Source organism: Rhyacophila brunnea, unplaced genomic scaffold (assembly GCF_057557595.1).
Source record: "Rhyacophila brunnea isolate RB1 unplaced genomic scaffold, BYU_Rbru_1.0 scaffold_2, whole genome shotgun sequence".
Taxonomy (NCBI): domain Eukaryota; kingdom Metazoa; phylum Arthropoda; class Insecta; order Trichoptera; family Rhyacophilidae; genus Rhyacophila; species Rhyacophila brunnea.
In genome coordinates, this window is record NW_028232859.1 from 50,535,014 (window position 1) to 50,559,036 (window position 24,023).

At 33.8% G+C, this 24,023-nt stretch overlaps 1 protein-coding gene across 1 annotated transcript; it reads right to left on the reverse strand.

Moving 5' to 3' along the window:
- Positions 1-7,642: 7,642 nt before the first annotated feature.
- On the reverse strand, positions 7,643-23,675 carry fs(1)N (female sterile (1) Nasrat). The gene is made up of 13 exons (XM_085947323.1): positions 23,579-23,675; positions 22,669-22,841; positions 22,381-22,568; positions 21,236-21,675; positions 20,162-20,659; positions 19,785-19,945; positions 18,029-18,286; positions 16,606-17,850; positions 15,747-15,926; positions 14,059-14,535; positions 12,878-13,291; positions 8,791-9,063; positions 7,643-7,648 (listed from the first exon to the last, which is right to left on the reverse strand). Exons 1-13 carry the CDS (start codon positions 23,673-23,675, stop codon positions 7,643-7,645), a joined length of 4,410 nt encoding a protein of 1,469 aa, XP_085803449.1.
- Between the last annotated feature and the right edge of the window lie 348 nt (positions 23,676-24,023).

The following is a 24,023-nucleotide window of genomic DNA, read 5'->3' on the forward strand; positions in this document are numbered from 1 at the left end:
TGCCAGTTTGGTTCTGCGAGCATCTCATACGTACCAATGTCAATTGACATTTATTTTTCATGATAGATGTTGTAGACTCGCTGGAGTAGAGTGGAGTGCCTTTGATGAAGATTGTCTTTGGTTTAGCAAAGCAGTTAACTATTACTTTTGTCTTTTGAGACATTTATCTTTAAACCTACTCGACGGCTTTTATTTGCGAGGTCCTGCATCCTGTTCTGAAGGTCTTCTGGGTCGTTCACAAAGACGACAGTGTTTTCTGTAAAGTGAAGGTGAGAGAGGTATTCACCGTTAATGGTTAAGGCTGTTAGATTCATATCCAATTTCAATTGCGACATAAGTGCCAGGACAGCGAGCTAATACGCGTAGGGATAAGAATTTGCGTAAAAATAATAATAAAAAATTCAGTCGGCAACAAAAAATGAAGTATGCACGTGCTACACAGCTAAACCTAGCGTGGCTTTTCAAGGGTTGGCACATGTTATTTTTTTAATTAGTCAATATTTGTTTTTTAATTCATCGATAATGTTAATATACCTAGATATCTACCTACTTTTAATTTTGAAATAGTTAAAATGTAAGATTATAGGTACATACATCATTGTTTTTTAAACAATGTATCTAAACCAGGGGCGGGCAAACTTTTTGGATGGAGGGCCAAATTCAAGAATTCAAAATGAGCGGCGGGCCGCAAGTAAAATAGCATTTTTAGATATACACTATTTATTATCACGAAAAATAAACATTACAAAAAAATTAATGAGAAGAATGAAAGTGTTGTACATTTTTCAACATTTTTTCAAATTCAGGTGTTAATTTTGTGGTTGATATTTTCAAAACTGCTTGTAAATGGGCATCGGAGATATTTGATTGTAAAGAATTTTTATTGAGGTTCATGATCGAAAATGTTTGTTCACATACATAGGTTGAAAAAATCGTCATTCAGAGCTTTCATAATTTTACCATATTCTTCAAATTTATATTCTGGTATATTCAGCAACTTCAAAGTTGGAAAGTGGTCCACGTTGTTATTCGATATTTGTCGAAGGAACAACTTGAGTTTTAATAATTGAAATCCATTCAAACTCTTCACCATATCCTGGGCATATATTTTTTTTCCTTGCAACGCAGAGTTAAAAAGTATTTAAATGTGTCACGATGTTCAACATAGAAAATAGTAGTTACATAGTGTGAGACGAGACGCAAGTAAGTCGTACTGAGATAATACATTAACGAAACAACAAATTCTTCAAATTTTAATCTATTGTCAATATTTTTTAAAAAAGTATAAAAAAAGTTATTCGTAATCAGAAGTACAATTAATGATGGCGGGCCGCAATAAAATACCCGGCGGGCCGCAGTTTGCCCTCCCCTGATCTAAACCATAATAAGACGCTGATTTTTTTAATGGTAAATAATTAAATTTTGTTAATGTATAGGGTACTAATTTCAATTGAGCCCGCCGAGTTAGAGACGAAATCAGAGATTTTGAAAGTATTTAATAAATAATATTTTTTTCCTAATACATTTTATAAATTTTTTTAGAAGGCTGAATAAATTATAAGATGGCAAATTCGGTGTGTATATGTTACGCCGAATGTGCGAAATTCACTATTACATGAAATGGGCAAAATTTTGCCTAAATCATGAAAAATGCAAGCCTGTTGCCTTATTCATGAATTAGACAAAATATCTGCCAAGTGCGTGAATTCGGCAGTAATTTTTCTGCCTAGTTCATGCATTGGACAAATTAGATAGTAGTGCTAGGGTGGTGTTTCTGCAACTAAACTAAATGTGTCAAATGCTCATGCATTGATCAAAATTTACGTATATTATCTATTGTCAAAATAGATGGTCGCGCTCTGGTGGTATTTTTTGCAACTAATCAAACTAACCAAATGTGTCAAATGTCATTGATTATAATATAAAAATATACCAATCAATAATTACAAACTATAATATGATAATGGAAGAATTTTATTAAAAGGTATTTTTGCAGTTTGATTCGTGCTTGGGTATCAATCGTGCAATGGTCGATTGTATGTTTGAGATAGTTTGTTGACACTTGTTAGCTAACCTCAAAATGGACATTCAGTTGAATTCAGAATTACAAAATCTAACCTAACCTAACCTAATAATAATAATATTATATTATGTCCAATTATTATCTTCTAATATATAAAAATTAATATTTGTGTGTTTGTTTGTTCGTATTTAATGCGCAGCCATACCGTTCATCCGATTGCGATAAAACTTTGTAAACTTATTGCTTGCACTTGCGGGAAGAGTATAGGCTATACTAATATATAAAAATGAATGTCTGTCTGTCTGTATGTCTGTCTGTCTGTGTCTGTCCCGTATGCGTTCCTATACCATTCATCCGATTGCAATGAAATTTTGGTAAGTGGTTGTATGCATACCCATAAAGGTTTCTGAATTAGAAAAATCATCATCTTCTTCTTCTTCTTCATTATATTTTCTTTTATTCGTATGGTTCCTATACCATTCATCCGATTGCAGTGAAATTTTGGTAAGTGGTTGTATGCACACCCATAAAGGTTTTTGAATTAGAAAAATCATCATCTTCTTCTTCTTCTTCATTCTATCTTCTTTTATTCGTATGGTTCCTATACCATTCATCCGATTGCAATGAAATTTTGGCAAGTGGTTGTATGCACACCCATGAAGGTTTCTAAATTAGAAAAATCATCATCTTCTTCTTCTTCATTCTATCTTCTTTTATTCGTATGTTCCCTATACCATTTATCCGATTGCGATGAAACCTTCATCAGTTGTTGTGGTAACACCCGCAATGGTTTTTGAATTAGTACAACCATCTTCTTCTTCTTCTTCTTCTTCTTCTTCTATTCTATATTCTTCTATTCGTATGCGTTCCTATTCCATTCATCCGATTGCAATAAAATTTTCGTCAGTAATTGTGCCAACACCCGCAAAGGTTTCTGAATTAGTACAACTATCTTCTTCTTCTTCTTCTTCTTCATTCTATCTTCTTTTATTCGTATGGTCCCTATACCATTCATCCGATTGCAATGAAACCTTCATCAGTTATTGTGGTAACACCCGCAATGGTTTTTTAATTAGTACAACCATCTTCTTCTTCTTCTTCTTCTATTCTATATTCTTCTATTCGTATGCGTTCCTATTCTATTCATCCGATTGCAATAAAATTTTCGTTAGTAATTGTGCCTACACCCGCAAAGGTTTCTGAATTAGTACAACCATCTTCTTCTTCTTCTTCTTCATTCTATCTTCTTTTATTCGTATGGTCCCTATACCATTTATCCGATTGCGATGAAACCTTCGTCAGTTGTTGTGGTAACACCCGCAATGGTTTTTGAATTAGTACAACTATCTTCTTCTTCTTCTTCTTCTATTCTATATTCTTCTATTCGTATGCGTTTCTATTCCATTCATCCGATTGCAACAAACTTTTCGTCAGTAATTGTGCCAACACCCACGAAGGTTTCTGAATTGGTACAACCATCTTCTTCTTCTATTCTATCTTCTATTCGTATGCGTTCCTATACCATTCATCCGATTGCAATGAAATTTTGATCAACTGTTGTGCTCACGCCGCAAAGGTCTCTGAATTGTTACAACCATTTTCTTTTTCTTCTATTCTATCTTCTTCTATTTGTATGCGTTCTTATACCATTCATCCGATTGCGATGAAATTTTGACCAGTTGTTGTGAGCACGCCCGCGAAGAGTTCTGAATTAGTACAACCATCTTCTTCTTCTTCTATTCGTATGCGTTCCTATACCATTCATCCGATTGCAATGAAACTTTGGTGAGTTGTTGTGCCCTTGCCCGCAAAGGTTTCTGAATTACTACAATCATCTTTTTCTTCTTCTATTTGTATGCGTTCTTATGCCATTCATCCGATTGTGATGAAATTTTGACCAGTTGTTGTGCGCAAGCCCGCGAAGGTTTTTGAATTAGTACAACCATCTTCTTCTTCTTCTATTCGTATGCGTTCCTATACCATTAATCCGATTGCAATGAAACTTTGGTGAGTTGTCATGCGCATGCCCACGAAGGTTTCTGAATTATAAAATCATCTTCTTATACTGTTCGTATGCGTTCCTATACCATTCATCCGATTGCGATGAAACTTTTGTCAGTTGTGTGCGGTTTCTAAATTATTATTATATAACATACAAAGTTTGTTGTTTGTTTGTTCCATCCAATTTTGATTTTTTTTTTACTACATATTTATAACATTAATAACGTTTTCATATTTTGGATTCGATATTAATTTAGTGTTCTTATGTTTGACCTTTACTCCTATTATAATTATTTTCATATTGCCATATTGTATTACACAGATATTTTAATATTAAAGAAATAATTACCTCTTATTATTTTTCAAATATCTAAGATAAATATAACCACGAAGCGACCCCGTGCGAAGCCGGGTACTTCAGCTAGTAACTAATAAAATCATCCGTATTAAATTTACTTTTTCTGAAGAATGAAGAATGAAGAATTTTCAGTTGAAGAATTCCATACCCTGGCGAATTCACGTACTCGGCAGATAATTTACCTAATTCATGAATAAGGCAACGGGCTTGACTATTACATGAATTAGCCAAAATTTTGCCCATTTCACGTAATAGTCAATTTTGCACATTCGGCGTAACATATTCAAAAAAACACGAAAGTGTGAACAAATATAATTTTATTAATTTTCATGAGTTAACATTGCAAATTATAAGTTTAAAACATTCACAAGATGGCAAGAAAAAATTCTGCTATTGCGTTTTTATTAGATTATAAAATTATCAAATCAAATCAAATTTATTTATTTTACATATAATGAACATAACAAATTATTAATTCAAAGCGTTCACGACATGACATAAAATAAGTGTTAACAATTTTTTAAATAAAGATACAGAGAAATGTGAGTAATACAATAAGTAATAAAATAAGAAATAAAATAAAAACAACAAAAATAAAAGTAAAAGTAGATGGAAACACACAGAGTGAACTATTGATGGACCCTATCTTAAAAACTTATAAAACAACGTCCACCTAAATTCACCTCACGTAAATGGAATATATCGTCGGTCCCTATTAAAAAAGTCGGATCTGAAATTTTGACATTTTCGGATTATTATGTAAAAGTTATTTAAACACTTTAAACATTTATACCACAATCACAGTTTTTTTTGTTTGTTTGAAAAATTTCGAGATATTCAAGTTAAAAATGACGGATCTACCGAGAGTGTCCGAATAATAATGTCGGTTCTTACCAACCGACATTGTTGGCTGGGCGTGGGTGAGCAAGATGCGTTGGATCTGACAGTTGCTGCTATGTTCACCGGACAGACGGATGTTTTTATAAAAGTTTAGAAAAGTTTCTATAACCCGTATTTTTATTCATTATGGCAAGCAATAGGTCACAAAGGATATTTGATGAAACATCTTTAATTGCTCGTACTGAAAAATAGCATTTTGCAGATCCGACTTTTTTAATAGGGACCGACGATATCAATATTTGAAGCGATTTCATTAAACATGGTTATTTCTCTCCCAATTGGCATCACTAATGGCAGGTTAGTTCTGCACCTTGGGAGAACAAACAACGGATGCCCTCGATTCCTAAACCACCACCAAGAATGGCAGAGTTCACATTTACGCCGCGTATAAGTCGGAAAAAATATGTAGCTAAATAAAGATCCCTTCTAAATTTTAAGCTACAGTATGTAAGCATACCTAAGAGAAAGTCAGTCGGATAGAGCCACGGATAATATCTATTCAGCCGAAAGTAAAGGAGTCTCAAAAATTTCTTTTGGACTCTCTTCACCATAAGGCCGTACTTTAACTGATGCGGGGCCCGAACGATAGACCCACTCTTAAGTCTGCTTCTAACTATAGTAGAGTTATAGAGAACTTTTAGTACCGTAACATCCGAAAAGACCCGGGAAGTACGCAAGACGAAGCCCAACATTTTTAGCGCCTTTTTACAAATGGTATCTATATGACCACTAAATGTCAGTTTATTGTCAAACGTAATGCTAAGATCCCTTACAGATGATATTCACGAGAGAACTCTGCCATGCATCGAAGACTGGAAAAAACAATACTCGTGAGGCTTTAGTAAACGATAAAACATTGCATTTATCAATACTGAAGTCCAGTTTGTTACGCCTGCCCCAATCTAATAAATTATCTATATCAAGTTGGAGTTGACGACAATCGTCCAAAGTGACAACTTCCATGAAGAGTTTCAAGTCATCAGCAAACAACATAAACATAGCATTTTTAATTACCAATGCTATGTCATTTATAAAAATCGTGAACAGCAATGACCCCAAGTTTGAGCCCTGAGGCACACCAGAAAATGTTTAAGTCAAATGTCTGTGACTGATAAAGGCCGTACGATACGTATTGTTGACGATTCTTAAAATAACTCCCGAATAACCTGAGAAATCGATCAGACAATCCAATTAGTTACAATTTTTCCATTAGAATATCATGATCGACTCAAATGATTTCAAGAAATCATTGTAAGAACAATCAACCTGGCTGCCTCTATCTAGTGCTGATGACACATAATCAGTAAATACCATTCGGCCTGTTCTAAATCCATGCTGTTCATTCATTATAAATGACTCAATCCTTGGAGAAACCATGCTGTGCATGATCATCTCAAGAACTTTTGCTGGTATTGGAACGTATACGAATAGAAGAAGATGGTTGCACTAATTCAGAAACCTTCGTGGGCGTGCTCACAACAACTCACCAAAGTTTTATTGCAATCGGATGAATGGTATAGGAATGCATACGAATAGAAGATGATAGAATAGAAGAAGAAGATGGTTGTACTAATTCAGAAATCTTCGCAGGTGTGCGCACAGCAATTGAGGAAAGTTTCATTGCAATCGGATGAATGGCATAGGAACGCATACGAATAGATGCAGATAGAATAGAAAAAGAAGATGGTGTAGTAATTCAGAAATCTTCGCGGGTATGCGCACAATAACTGACGAAAGTTTCATCGCAATCGGATGAATGGTATAGGAACCATACGAATAAAAAAAGATAGAATGAAGAAGCAGAAGATGCTTCCACTAATTTAGAAACCTTCGCGGATGTGCGCACAACAACTGATGAAAGTTTCATCGCAATTGGATGAATGGTATAAGAACCATACAAATAAAAAAAGATAGAATGAAGAAGAAGAAGATGTTTGTACTAATTCAGAAACCTTCGCGGGCGTGCGCACAACAACTCACCAAATTTTCATCGCAATCGAATAAATGGTATATAATAATTAATAAAATAAAACAAAAATGAGAATCAAACATATTTATTAGATTAGACTTTTTAAATAATAAAAAATAAACAAAATAATAAATTTTAGCGAGAAGTTTGATTTTGTTTGGCAGAACTAAGTGCATCAATTTCGATATTGAGTGAGGTTGTTCCTACACGCAAACAGTTTTCCAAATACACATCAGTGATTCGTGTTCTCACTCGGGATTTGATATGCTTCATCCGACTAAAAAGCTGTTCACACGTGTAAGGATACTTTTAGGCTTGCTTGCGAAGTATGATTGTATTTCTTGCTTCAAATCAAACAGTCTTTTCAACATTTTGACGCGGCTCAGCCATCTTACTTCTGCATAAAATGTAACGTCATTATACTCTGAATCCAATGACTTGAGAAATTCTTGGAACTGACGGTGATTCAACCCCCTTCGACTTAATGAAGTTCACTATTTTGATCACCACCTTCATGACTGGTCCATTTTAAGGGACTTGGAATATAAATTCTCATGATGAATAATGCAATGAAAATTTAGCATCGATGTATTATCAACTTTGCAGGCCTCATTTTCAATCAATTTTACTAAACCTCCATGTTTCCCAATCATTCATCCCAAATCTAGCAGCAGCATTTGATATTATTTTTATTTTCTCACTGCTCCGTGGGCCACAAGTTGACACCCAGCGGGCCGCGGGTTGGCCACCCATGATCTATAGCCAATGTGGCGTGACAGTCGTTTTGGCCAATTTCGAAAACAGGACCGTCTATTTGACATTTATTTTAAAAAGTAAAGCGATTCGGAAAATTTTAATGACACAAATAGTTTCATTAGAATACTATTTATCAGATTTTAAATAAATAAAGAGTTTATTGTGTATCAATTCGTTTTAACCTTGCATGGAATAAACACATTTCAGAGAAGACAGGAAAAAACCGGTCCAATCTTAAAACATATTATAAAGATATCGGCATTGAAAATTTCATTCACAGAAATTTTCTTTTATCGAATACAGGTGAGATGATAAAAATTATAAAACAGTGCTCTGTAAATAATTCATATATTTAAAAATTCAACTCATTTTTGATCTTGCTTTATTATATTTTAATTTAAAATAAAAATATGATATTTAGGTATTAAGTTCAAAATGCTTTTAAACATAATTTTATCCATAACAGTTAAGTATGTAGTTATATTTTCAATGAATTACATAAATTATTAACACTTGGCGTAATAAAAAATAATGGTTTTATAATAATTATAAAAATTTACATAGTTATGTAAGTAGGTTTGTACCCACTAAAAATAAATTGTATTAAAATTATTTTGGCTATACAATTCCAGTATTGCAGCACAATAATAAAATTCATTAAAATAATTCTACACATCAATAAAACACAAATAAATAATTATATTAATAAATCTTTTATAAGTAACAAGGTACATGGTGAATTTTCTTTCGATCCCCATGCATAAATATTTGTATGACATGTACCGCTTCATCGGTGGTCACCAGGAGGCAGTGTATTTTGTCCAGGAACTTGTTCATGCTGAGGGTCACCACCTCCATGCTTTTGGCCGGTATGGTCAACGAGTAGAGATATTTAAAACCCTGGTACCCTTGATATGTGTATATTTTGATTGACTCTGAGTTCTCGATGAACGCAATCAAGGTTTGGTAATTGTTGAGTTGTACAACCGTCAGAGATGTCGGCTTGTAGCAAGGTATTTTTTGGAATACTCTGTCCTCCAAGAAATCTTCATAGATCTGAAATTTCACAATATAAAATATGTAATTATATTTTATCTTTTTGCGTTCATATGAATAAATTTGTTCTCAACCCGATGTGCAAAATTATGCAAAATAAGTAGGTACATACGCCAAATACTGGCGATACTTGATAAAAATCAGCAAAATTTGATCACTAAATTAATATTATATATTATAATTCTGCTGCTATGTATATTTAAATCAAATTTTTAGAAGACATTTAAAATACATCAATGCATTAAATAAAATGGCATCCCAATGTGTTATCACTCTGGGGTTGAAGTCTATTGAATGTGATTTAGATCAGTTTATTTAAATTTATACCCCGTTTGCACGTGCATGGATTTACTGCTGACAGTATGTATTATTGCGGCCATAACAAGGAAATGCATATTGTGTAAACACGTATTATCGTGCAAGTTGCAAGATTGCATGCATGGATCAAGAATTTTTAGAAGCTTCTGAATTTACACACAAGAATTGGCACTTGCATGGCAGTGAGAATGCGCAGTGAAACGATAGTGGCGAACCTGCCAGAAGAAATACAAACTACACCGCATAGAACATTTTGACGTTTATCAAATTATTTATTAACTTGTCTGAACCTGTCAAATAACATCATACAATGACAACATCGCATCTCGCTTACACTTGAAGAATGAGATTGGAGAGACAGTCAGCACTTTTACGTGCAAACAGTTATTATTGCGATGGTTTAAAATACACACTATTGGTGCCAGTAAATCCATGCACGTGTACATGCGTTATTAGTATTGCTAATCTCGTGACATATAGTTTATTTTTATGGCTAAAATAGTATAAAACTACAGATGTTTCAAAACACCCATGCCCACTCATCGAAAAAAGTATTTACAACCAACTTATAAAGCAACTTTAGTCACTTGAAATTATTTACCATTCACCTCAAAATTCAAACATCAGGCCAGGCGAGTCAAACACAATGTAGTGACATATACCCGCGTGTTTAAAATTGAAAATCAAATTTATTCTATATGGTAAAGTTGTATATGTATGTATGTCTAAAGACGCCACTGTGTCATATGCGATATGCAGCTGTTGGCTACTATTATATTATATAGGACAACACGTTGACAGGAGCGTAGCTAAAGTATGACCACTTTCAAACAATTGACATATTCCAATTATTTTTTCCACTTTCGATTATTCCGCATATTCAAATATTTATATTCCTAATTTTGTTTGTCAAAAATAGCGTATGACGGTAAAATTGATGTCTGAAGCGGTACGATTATGATGACAGTGGTCTAAAATACACTACTGTTATTGAGGCTCTTGGTCTGTTGTAGTGTTAAAAAAATATATTATATATTTTTTTAGATTATTGAAAAATACAATAAATATTTGTATCCATTTCAATTGATATTGAGATGGTAACCGATTACTGAATAATTTTATTATTATTAAAACCAGTATTTCCAACGCAAATACGATATGCCATAATTATAATCTGTATTGTAGTAATTAATAGTGGTATGTATATGTTACGCCGAATGTGCGAAATGGACTATTACATGAAATGGGCAAAATTTTGCCTAAATCATGTAAAATGCAAGCCCTTTGCCTTATTCATGAATTAGACAAAATATCTGTCGAGTGCGTGAATTCGGCAGTAATTTTTCTGCCTAGTTCATGCATTGGGCAAATTAGATAGTAGCGCTACGGTGGTGTTTTTTGCAATTAAACCAAATGTGTCAAGTGCTCATGCATTGGTCAAAATAGATGGTTGCGCTCCGGTGGTGTTTTTTGCAACTAATCGAACTAACCAAATGTGTCAAATGTCATTGATTATATAAAAATATACCAATCAATAACTGCAATGACGTTCATATCCATTTATTATGCCCAAAAAAAATCTAGAACTATGATACGAGGGTGGGTCAATAATTCCTTAGAAAAAAGCATTAAAACAGTTTTTATTTTTGTATTTTTTTTTTATTTCTCAACATAATCTCCTTGGAGCTCAATACCCTTGGTTAGACGTTTCTCAATTTTTTTTAAACCGTCAGAAAAATAAGTTTTCGGAAGGTCCTCAAAATAAGCATTTGTCCGATCGATGACTTCTTCATTTGAAAAAAAACGTTGTCCACTTAGCCATTTTTTTAAGTTTGGGAAAAGGAAAAAGTCACTGGGGGCTAAATCTGGCGAATACGGTGGGTGGTCGACCAATTCGAACTTCAATTCTTCAATTTTAGCCATTGATCGTAAAGATGTGTGAACACGGGCATTGTCCTGATGAAAGAGGATTTTTTTCCTGTTTAAATGAGGCCGTTTTTCTTCAATTTCGTTTTTTAGCTGGTCCAATAAAGATGCATAATAATCCCCTGTTATTGTTTTTCCTTTTTCCAAATAGTCAACGAAAATAATTTCACGTGCATCCCAAAATACAGTAGCCATAACATTACCAGCTGATTTTACGGTTTTCGCCTTCTTTGGACATGGTTTGTCTTCGCAATCCACTGCTTTGACTGTTCTTTCGTCTCGGGAGTATAGTGGTGTATCCATGTTTCATCTACCGTCACAAAGCGACAAAAAAATTCATCCGGATTGCGTTGCATGAGCGACAACAGGGCTTTAGAGGCCACCACCCTATTGCGTTTATTGTCGACTGTGAGCAAACGCGGCACCCATCTTGCAGAAATATTTTTCATGCCCAATTTGTCATGTAAAATAGAAATGACGCTACCTTTTGAGATCCCTGTAACCTCAATTATCTCACTCAACTTTAATCTTCGGTCACTTAACACCATATCGTGGATTTTATTGATCATTTCTGGTGTAGTCACCTCTACAGGACGTCCTGAGCGTGGTTCATCCTTTGTTGATGTACGACCACGTTTAAATTCATTTAACCAGTTATAAATAGTTGCAAGTGAAGGAGCAGATATGCCGTGAACTAAATCCAACTCATTTTTTATTTCCTTTGCTGTTAACCCTTTTATATTAAAATGTTTAATAACAGCTCTAAACTCAATTTTCTCCATTTTCCATTTTTCCATTTTCCACAAGCAAATTTTTTTTTTAAATGTACGAGAAACACACAACAACCCGACCAATCTGATTGAAACTTCGCAGCATACTGAATCGGTAGTGCCGCTGCATGAAAACAAACCGCTTACAGTACTAGTCGCGCCACCTGTCGGCTTTTCTAAGGACTTATTGACCCATCCTCGTATGATAACGGAACAATTTTATTAAAAGGTATTTTTGTGATTAGATTCGTGCTTGGGTGTCAATCGTGCAATGGTCGATTGTATGTTTCTGATAGTATGATTTGATAGTTTGTTGACACTTGTTAGCTAACCTCAAAATGGACATTCAGTTGAATTCAGAATGAAAAAACCTAACCTAACCTAACCTATAATAATAATATTATATTATGTCCAATTATAACTAATAAAACCATCCGTATTAAATTTACTTTTTCTACTGTCATGTTGACAGTTTAAGAATTCCATACTCTGGCGAATTCACGCACTCAGCAGATAATTTACCTAATTCATGAATAAGGCAACGGGCTTGACTATTACATTAATTAGCCAAAATTTAGCCCATTTCATGTGATAGTCAATTTCGCATATACGGCGTAACATATACATATCGCACAAAAGATACAGTAGACATTTATTGGATTTATAAAAGATGCATGTTATGAATTTTAATTATTATACTGCTCTTTAAAATGGTAAACATTATATGACTTTTACATTGTTGTGTAGAATAGTTTAGTTCTTAGTAGATCTTATATTTATAAAACATCATTAGTTATTACCGTAATAGCTCCTTCGGTTGAATTATCAAATGTCTCTTTAGACCAAACAAATGCGGTGAGTCGTTTGTTGCTACCGACTTTGAAATTTATTATCTCATCGGCCAACACAAAGTGGTCGTTGTTGACAGTGGTCAGCTTAATCTGGTTGTTTTTTCCGGTCACCATTCCATTATACTGTGGCAGTTCTGTCAGCTTGTGTCCATTTGTGAGAATAATCCCATTGGCTGATTTGAATGGCAAAATGGCGAACACGTCTCCTTGAACTGGCCAAACTCCCCGCTCCACTGTTTCAGTCAAGCTGTGCTTTTTGAGCAATTCGTATTTGTGTATCATGTTATTTTCAATGCTATAATAAGTGCCTTGTTCCCCTATCGGTGTCAAAATGTAATCGGCCGGAGATAAGTTGTTGATGTGCTGCAATTTAAAAATAATAATTGCAAGATAAAAAGAACTTTTTATATACAACGTTTTTTTTTTTCAAAAAGATTTTTACTATTGGTTATAATATATTTTCTTAGAAGTGTTTTCAAAATTATGTTCAATAATTAGAATGTTACATTCTTAAATCTTGTGAATTATTCGTTGAATAAAAAAAATAGTTAATCAAAAATTATTAGCAGGTTCAAGTAAGGTTAAGGTACAACAAAAAATCTTGGAGTGATGTCAGTTAGTTATTAAAGTAATACCTACTTTGATTTAAAATACAAAAGCCGATCACTAATAGTAGCTCAATTTGGAAAGCGCTTCAGAGAGTATTAAGAGCCATTAGTTAAAATTTGTCGCAGTCAAGCATCTAATGGTAATAATATATTTTCTCAGAAGTGTTTTCAAAATGTATGTTCAAATTAATAGTTATTTTATCATACCTGTAATTTGATTCCATCAAAGCTCCAAAGGTCGACTCCTCCGAATTTACAATTACAATCGAAACTGCTAAGACTTATAAGATAAGTGTATTGCCCTTGTTTGGTAGTATACCATTTATTCACGCAACCTGTGTCTGTTTTCATGATGTTTTCGAAAACACCTGTTTCCGTATTCCACTTCCAAATGTCGCTTTTGCAGAATCCATTTTTACTCATCAGAATAAAATTTAAACCGGCGTGTGAAAACTGATGCGTGGTTATGTCTTGCATGCTCGATATTGTCTGAATCTCTTCTAAGTGTTTAAATAAGTATACTTGTTCGTTGGACAGCTCGGAGATGTCATTGAGTTCACGACAAAGCTTTTTGTACTGCGCTATTAAATCTAGTTCGCTTTGTTTACCCTCCAAGTTATTGTGTTCCAAAAACTTATCGATTTCGTGAACGCCTATTCCGTTTATTATGCCCTTTCCTTGGATATTTTTTTTCATATGTAGATCACCGTGGATATTCCAATTTCCTTTTATATCACTGCTTCCGTAATCGTTGGTAAACACTGCATTCTTCATCCATAAATCGAAGTGTATATCGGAAATCGTTCCAGACACGTTGAGGTCACCGTTGAAATATGTTTCTCCCTCAAAATCATAGCTGCCATATAGGTTTTGATCTGAATCCAATGTGACAATATTATCAAACGGTTTTGAATTCACTGTGTGTATGTGAGCATCATTCGTAACATACACTTTGGAGTGAAAATGTATTGGAGATTCTATAGTCTGGTCTCCATCAATCTGAAACATTATGTTGTCAGTAATGATGAGTATATAATATACATAATGCGGCATAAGCGTCAGTCTATAGCAATGATACTCAACCTTTTTTTTCTTCGGGCCAAATACATATATTTGTAAAGTATCGCGGGCCGCATCACTACTGATGTGACGAAAAAAATCATGAAACCCCCCCTTTTTTACAAAACATTTTTGAGATTTTAAAAATTATGCGTGTTTTTTAAATTAATCGTGTGCAATAGCAACACTCTTATACCAGATCTGTGCGTCAAAGACGGAACGAATCTCAAGATATACGAAATTCCTGATAATAAATGTGTCGGGCCACACATAAAAGCTTAAAGGGCCGCATGCGGCCCGCGGGCCGTAGGTTGAGTATCGCTGGTCTATAGTGTCGTGGGTCCCAGGTTCGAATCTTGGGTCTGGCAAGTACAGATTGTTTTTCAATTTGTGTATGAGTCAGAGTATGGACCTAATAAGTTGAGCGAGTGGCTGACATCCATTTCTCGTAAAAACAAAAATCTGTTAATATAAACCTCCACTCTGTGGAGGCCCATAATATGATCTTATTAGGATTGGACATGGTCGAAAAAAAAATAATATGATATAGGTACCTACTATCAATTTATTGCCAAAAAAATATATATTTATTAGGTTTTATTTTTTCAAAAAAAATTGCGGCCCTCTGTGCGTGGCCATACTAAAATCTCTCGGCATATAACCGGTTAATAATACTAAGCTTTTTGAATACACACTCGTTGTGGAGCAAAGGCTTAAAATAACATGCTTACCTCGTGATAGGGTGTAGGTAAGGATTTCATATGGAAATTTGTAGAAAATTATTAATTTCAGTATTGGTTCTCATGAGACATTTTATTGTCAGAACAAAATGAGTATACTTCTTCCTACCACCTTCATCACATTATATGAGTTACCTGATTAGGGTGTGATTTCATATATGCACGACCCCTAAGGGGACAATGTGATACTTACATAGTATAATAATACACATATCAACTGATACAATAAAATTAACACTATCGATTGAGGGTACTTGATAGGTGTTGATTGGATATTAAATTTTATGTGAATTTAGTAATCGTGAATCATTTTTTTTTACCATGTTCAATCCCATGTCTAATGCGTAACCCCTTGGCCATGCCGTGATCATAGATACCTATTAAAATCAATATCGAATCAAAAATCCTTACCATCAAACAGTTGTTGAATTCTTCATCGAGTTTCATTGAATTTACAAGTCCATCTACATGTATATCATTTCCGACCTCTACTTTATCGATATTCAAAAGTTTCCCCACAGTTTCATCGCAGTTTAGAGGAATTATGTCACTCATTGCCACATCATTTATGTACTTGACATTGATATCTCCCTGGATTTTTAAATTCTTGAAATGTTTCACACCTATAATAATGTTACAATGATTATATTGTAATGAATTAATTAAAATAGTAAAAAAAAACTTTTGGAAATAATAATTAAATTGTTAATATTTTTTTTTAATTACCTTGTATATGTTGCCTCTCATTTAAATACACCACATTGTTTTTCCATTCCTCCATGTTACAATTCTGAATGTTTTCACAATTGAGGTTTCCGTGAATCTTCAACACCCCTTCGACAGTTAGCGGTGACTTGAAAATGACCGAACTGTTGATGATTGCTTTTTCATTAACGTAAACTATATTATCTTCTAGTGATTTCAAATGAACACCGTTATATGTTTCTGCAATGTCGAGATTTTTTTTAACTGTGACAGGCTTTTTAAATATTATGTGATTTTTAAAATGATTGTTTTTGTATACGTCAACTGCTGAGTTTATAATTAATTCAGGATTGTATGCGTCGTTGATTAAACCGTACACAATAAGATTATCAATCTGACAATAATTGTCTTCGAAATAAAAACTTCCATTGAAATAATATTCATCGTTTCCTAAATATTTGAATGTTCTTGAAATGTCTTTCATGGATATGTTATTAATGGTGTTGATGTCAACGTTTTCAGTAATAATCATGTTACCATCAATGTGAACATCTCCTTCTATTACCTGGTCACCGTAAACAGTCATCAAATTGGATGTTTTAATATCATTGACAGTTTCGGTAGTAATATTTTCTGAAACTTCGAGACCTTTGAGGTATGTTTTCTTCCCGGTTAAGATGACGTTATCTTCACCTTTCTGGACGATATCGTACATGTAATTTTCAAAATTTTTATGAAAGGCATTTCCATTCAATTCAAGATGTTTTGCATAGACTCTATCAATGAACTTAATCTTTCTTGTTATATTATTTTCTTCTTTAAGCCATACGGCGTCTTCCGCCATTTGTCGAATATCAATTCCGTTTATTTTAGCGACATCGAGCTTGTCACTCACATGAAGCGTTCCAATATTGACATTTCCCGCCTTTATTTCTTCTTTTACATTGTCCACCTGTTGTATGAAATTATTAATCTGATCCTTGTGCATATTATTGAAGTAATTAAAATCTAAATTATTCATTTTGCCGGTTGAAATGGTATATGGTGCAGTGATCGTTCTGTCTTGAGATTTGCTCAATCTGACAGTATTAAACTCATTTAAATCTACACCGGAGATATGTTTTGTCGTGTGTAGATTTCCTTCAACGATCAGATGATCGATATGAACTTTATGGAACTCCGGAGAATTGAGTACAATATTGTCATCATTAATATGAACAGCATCCGACGGTACCTTCCATTCATTACAAGTGTCCATTACTCTTAAACTGTTTGCGTCGACATTAAACAAAGATCTATCCGTAGAATTCGTTTCATCTTGGATATTTAAATTATTAGCATTTTCAAATGTCAAGTCGGCCATGACAGTTTGATCGGCCGAAAGCCTGACGATATTTTCTTCGAGCTCTTTAATGTTAACTCCATCGAATGTACCCCCAACTTTGAGAGCCTCAAATCGCAAATTTCCATTCAAAACATCACTGTCAATGATTTGATCGGTATCCGCCGTTAAAAACTCCATCAACCTTCTGTTATTAATAAATCCTGATTGTACGTTGAGGCCTTTTTCCACAGATATGTGTCCGTTAAATGTTTTCAAAGATTCTATGGTAAGGGGCTCGTTTGTCTTCAGGATAATATCGCCTACTATGGTGTCCCAGTCTGATCCGTTTACTCTATTTTGAACGTTGACATTTCCATTGACTTGGAGCGATCTAAATATGACATTAGAATTGATGCTGTTAGTTTCAGTTAATGTCGGGTTTGAAAGAAAGTCATCCAGGTCTTTTCCAGTAATGTCGCCGTTTACCTGAAAAAAAAGTGATATTATAATGTCAATATCATTTCTTTAGTGCTGTGATGAGAGGATTCACTGTCTTGAAAAAAAAGTGCACATTCCAAGCATAACGACCATATTGGTTAGTTGATTTTTAAATACAGTATTTATTTTTGAATATAAACTGAAAAATTAGATTGCGTATGCCTACATTCATTGTTTCTGTAACTGTCAAATCTAAAAAGGTGAAGTTTCCGAGGTTCTGTGGCGAGCTCAAAGTGACGATTGTGTCCGGATCGATGCCACTGACAGTTTGTTCGCAGTCCACTGCGACAGCTTCCAAGTCAGCGGTGAAAGTCTTGGCAGCTGAAATCCTAACCGGAGAGCTTTCGTTCAGCATCATGTAGTCCCTCGGGAATACGATATTGTTGAGTGTTTCCATACTGAGACCGTTGTCTGCTGTCACTGACTGCAAATTATAATCAAATTTGATGCCAAAAGAATGGGTCAATGAAAATATGTCTTATATTTTGCATAATAAATTGTTGAAAGAATCTATAGTTGGTTGGTGTGGAGGTGGGATCAAACCCTTTTAAGAATAATATTTCTATGTTGCTATTTTTAATATTTGCCACCATTTTGCTCTCAGATGATAACAATTTGATTTCAAATAACAAAAATTTCTTTTTCGGTTCAGTACATGTTCAAACACAAGCGTTAACATGATCTTACTCCCTACATCAGTTATAGTTTGTCAATTTATGGCTACGGCCATATGTTGTAGCCTAATCACTGGGAAATGCCAATAGAAATGACTTATTTCAAAAAAATACTACCTTATTCTTAGGTCAATAATTATTATAAAACAATAATTATTCGTAGAATGTCTTTCACAATTGAATGGTCAAATCAGTCTCTTTAGAATTATCTTCAAATGTGGTAATCGTGCCCATTTTTTGAATAATAAAATGCCTAATTCTAGTTAAATTTGGGATCACAAAGATTATAAATATAATTTTTTATCGTAAATATTTCACTATAATAATGTCGACATAAATTCTACTAATGGTTTTATAAATGTGTTTCAAAATTAATAAATCTAAAGAAACTTAACACCACTGCACATGGATGTACTGAAATATGACTATATTCTAAAACATTAGATCGAGAGGTTTAAAAGAATACTATTTTATGCAATAAAAATAATTTATGCAGTCATCAAATGCTTAAAATAATAATAATAATAATAAGGCTTCAAAATTATATAAATAGATTATCTACAATGTTAAAGGAATGTTCAGGCTAATGCTTTGAAAATACCATAAAATCTCCATTTTGACCTTCGTTGAGCATGTGGCCCCTTAAATATATTTAAAAAACATTTAAACTATGAATTAGTTAAAAACTTCTCTGCACATTAGAAAAAACTTAATAAACCAAATTTTTATAATAATTTTTATAATAATTTATAATGTGACCCCAAAATAATATGTGATAATGAGATTAGATCCTTTAATAATTTTTCAGTTGTGAGTTTATCTTCGACTTTAAATATTTTTTCTCTAATGTACCTATTTAGAGTACGAAAATTATAAGTTGAAGTGTCATGGCCGCCGTCGTGGCGCTGCGATATATTATTGTGAAAGGATTGTCAGTAGGTATTGTAGTTCTCGAAACGGCCACGCTTCACGTTAAACTTGCCGCAGTCTATTTATTATAGATGCATGCTTTGTATTTTTCCGCTAGGTACCTCTGTTAAGTGGAATATTCACCTTAATCATGTGTATAAGGACGTCATTAATATATTTATTCGGTTACCACCTGACATCACCTGTTTTATTTGAAATGATTCAAATGGAACAGTAAAAACTCAAATTAATTAGATTAAAAATAAAATCAAAAGACAATGTTCAACTTACTCTGGTAACACGTAATTTATCAAGCGCAATGTTTTCATTTTTTAATACAATCCTATCAATATAATCAGACCAGGGTCGTCCATTAATTGTTTTGAAATAGAGTCCTTTCCCGACAGACAGTGATTGCAAATTCATTTCATCTTGAGATTCGATTTCAGAATAGTACTCATTATTTGGATTTTCATCGATGGTCTTCTTCAGCCCCTTTGCTGTAAAATCATAGCCATTTACGCTGTCTTCAGCTATCAGAGTATTTAAAACTTTAATACTGTCAAAAATTAGCGGTTTGTCATAAGAGATATCACGTTTTATTTTATTATTTGATGTATAAATATCTTCCTTCAGATTTATGTTATTAAATGTACCGTATTCACCGACGTGAATATCTTTAATTACATTCAAACGGTTTGGCAAAATTAAATCACCTTCAATTATGATAGGCTTAAATTTGTGAGCGGTCGGACCCAATATTTCTATTCCGTTGATATTAGAAACGTCCACATTTTCAGTTTTTAAATTATTCAAAATCTTTCTTCCTTTTATAACAAGTTTCTTATCGTTGGATATTTTGACAGAATCTTTAAGGGTGTGGTCCACATTTATACCATTTAAAGTTTCAATTTCGGCGTTTTGAATTTGCACTTTTCCTCTGACAGATATTCCTCCTTTAATGACTAAATTCTCCATTGATTCTGACAGGTCTTCGTTTTTCATTACTGCGTTTTTGAGTTTGTGGATGATGGTCTTCATTCGGTTGTGATTGTTGTTAATTTGCGCAAACAGCTGTGATATATCAATGTCCAGATCGACATTTTTGAAATCCTGTCCGCCTAAATTAATGTAACTATTCTCTGCAAGGAAGTCTCTCAAGTTTCCGTCTATGTGAATTGCCGGGGCGTGTAATTCTTTTATTCGCCAGTTGTCTGTGAACAAAATATTTAATGGAGACAATCTGCTAATATACTAATAAAATAGAAATATAATAGTTTATAATAATAATTAGCGATTGTCCGCAGAAATAAAAAGAAACTGAAGACAGATATACAGAATGAACAAATAGGCTGTTTTGATTTGAATTTTTTAAATCAATGAGATAGACAACACTTTTGGTCTAAGCAGATGCTCCTCTACACAAACCAGTGGCGAAGGGTGGAGGTAGACTGTTAAGATCTGCCATAAATAGTGCACACTAAACTTTGTCAGTAGCGAAGACTGACACACCTCACCCACCACTCCACGCCTGCTATCTCATTGGAATTTTTGCAAAGGCGATTATTTTTGAGAAGTTTTATCTCGAATTTCAAACCTTTTCAGCTATCTATAAATAGTTTCAAGTTGTTCTAATAAATTTAATTTTAGCCGTCTTTTAAGAAATTTTGGCATTTCAGAGAAGAACTAGCCGTCACCTTATGTGAATTTTTGATAACTTGGCTTTGGATAATGTTGGTAAACTGATAATCCTAAAATCTAGTTATAATCATAATATTTTGACAATTCACCTGCCGTTACAGAATCTTCATCATGATGAACAGCTTGTCGAATGATTTTCTCGGCTTCATCGATGACACTTTGCTGAGCGACAAATCTCTCTTGCAGTGATCTTTGCACGGAAAGAATATTCTCCACTTCTAGATCGACAGGATCGGGCACCGGAATTACCTCAGTCTTGATTTCAAACATAATCGGAGTATACTCTTCGCTGGCTGTTATAACGCTGACCTCGCCATTGACCGTTCGGAAGACTGCGGCTCCTTTGAGGCCCTTTTCGCCCTCCGCATCGAGGATGCAGGTGAAGCCGAACATCTCTTCCTCGTGAGACTTGCACGGCGAATGTTCCAGAAGTGTGAACATTTCTCCATTCCATTGCAGAGCCTCCAGGATGCTGCTGGAGTGACTGTGGTGGTCCAGCTTGTGTTGGAATAGGACTATCGCATCATTTCTGTAAAAATAATGGGATTGATTAGATTTCAGGAATATGGGAAATGAATTTCCGTCACTGCACTGAAGTCTATAAACATATTAGATTAGTCCTGATGCCAGCTATATCTGTGTGCAAAAGGAAGAAGGCGTTAAGTCTTAAATCGCTACTTTTCGGGACAGCCAAAAGAAGATTAATTTTTAGACCATTTTTATGGGAACTTCAATGTTTCTGTATGAAATTTAGTAATTCAGTGGTATTTATTTGACTTATCCTTTTTCTCATTTGTGCATATGTGTACTATAGTTCATCGGCCATTTTTAACTCATTTTTCAATTTTTAAGACTTATCCCTCATCCTTTCGCCCACATTTATAATCATGTTAGTAATATCATTTCTTGACGATTTTGGATTATCTAAGATAGCATAGTTATTACAATTATTTGCATGTATGACAGATGGGTCAGTACCTATTGGATAAGAGCAGAGAGAGAGAGAGAATTTTCATAATGAGTTTTTTCAAAATGATGTATTTTCAATAAAAAATAATCTTAAAATATTTTGTGTGTATTTGTACCTTTTAATTAAAAATTATAATTTAATTACATAATGAAAAATATGTAACAAACCTGAAATATCCCAATAATCTTAAAATATTTTGTGTGTATTTGTACCTTTTAATTAAAAATTATAATTTAATTACATAATGAAAAATATGTAACAAACCTGAAATATCCCAATGAAATTGGCAACCATAGTTCTACGTGATCCAAGCGATAGTTCTGTAATGTTTTTTCGATAAATTTGTCTCCGATAATCTGATAAATGGCTGATTTCTCTCCACCGATAGCTAAAAAGCTATTTGAACCTGCCGTGAAGGCTGATATTGAAACTACTTCTGGACTGGTAAAATTCTGAGGAATGATAAAATTACCAATTTTACAATTTATTTACAACAAATACTAATTAGTATACCTATATATTTTATTATGTACTATATCAATTTGATCTTACCTTGAAGCATTCATATTTTTTGTCTTCCCGGTTGTATTTATAGACAGATACTGTCTCTGAGTCGCTCATTGGAACTGCTATAAATTTTCCACTATTAATAATCGTCGGTTTGCCGTGTCCGGAGAGTTTTTGCTCAAACCACCAATTTTCCCATAAATCCATCCCGTAGATAGCTAAAAAGGTATCCAATATTTCATTATATCATCATAAAGTCCAATAATGTTCATCTTACCATATTATTTTCTTTAGTGTAGCTAAAATTTCATTATGGTCTTTCTACAGTGATGAAAAAACTAGTGAGTATATCTATAGTAGTATCTATATACTTTCTACTAAATTGTGTCTATAATATTTTAATTGCCGATAAATTTTAAAATAAAACCGGGGCTTTATTTTTTGTATTTGTTATATTTGAAATTCTATGCAGTAGATATTGTGTGAGAAGTATTTATATGAAAAAGTTGACTGTGATCACACGCCTAACTTCAGGCCCACTACACCATTTCTACTAGAGACCGATAACTATAACAAGGTGCGTTGGCTTGAAGAACTAATATCTCACAATACACTGGCAATACTTACATCTCGACACTAGCACCAAGGTCACGCCTCATGTTATAGTTGTCATTGAATAATATCGATTAAGATTTTGGATATAAATACTTACACACAGAACGTTCATAACTATCACCATGCTCGCTCGTGACAGCCAGTTTCCACTTTTTATCGTATGTCATGAAAATGTCCAAATGAATAATCGGATCATTCATTTTCCACGACCACAGGTTTTCCAGTTGGTTATCATCTGTAAAGGGGGATCAAGGCTCATAAAAATATATCGTGACAGTGGAAAACGAATCTGGTAAAACTATGCTTAATAATTTATGATGGATATAATATGTTCACAAACCTCTTAAATAGTGCCAATTGATGGTAGCTTCATGAACAGTCAAAAGGCAAGTCTCTGTGGCTCTTTCTAATTTATTCCACCACTCAAAAATGGCCATTGCCGTCACATGTTCATTGTAATCTGCAAAGTAGTGTATATTATAATATTATAATATTATAATATTATCATTACCTATTATTACTTAGTAAATTCACAGATTCGACGGCTCACACAGATCGCCATAAAAAATCGTCAATCTTAAGTAGCAATTACACGGAACAATTCAGGTACCAATTCAATTGTCTCGACGCTTGTTGCGATTGGGTCCTAACCGGCGGCGGCTGGTCTAACATCATACATCGTTCAACATCGTAAATCATATTTTTTCTTCATAGGTTTTTAATATTATCGCTCACTTATTGTAATGCAAACCATAAACCGATGTGCCCATATTGCCAATAGGTGA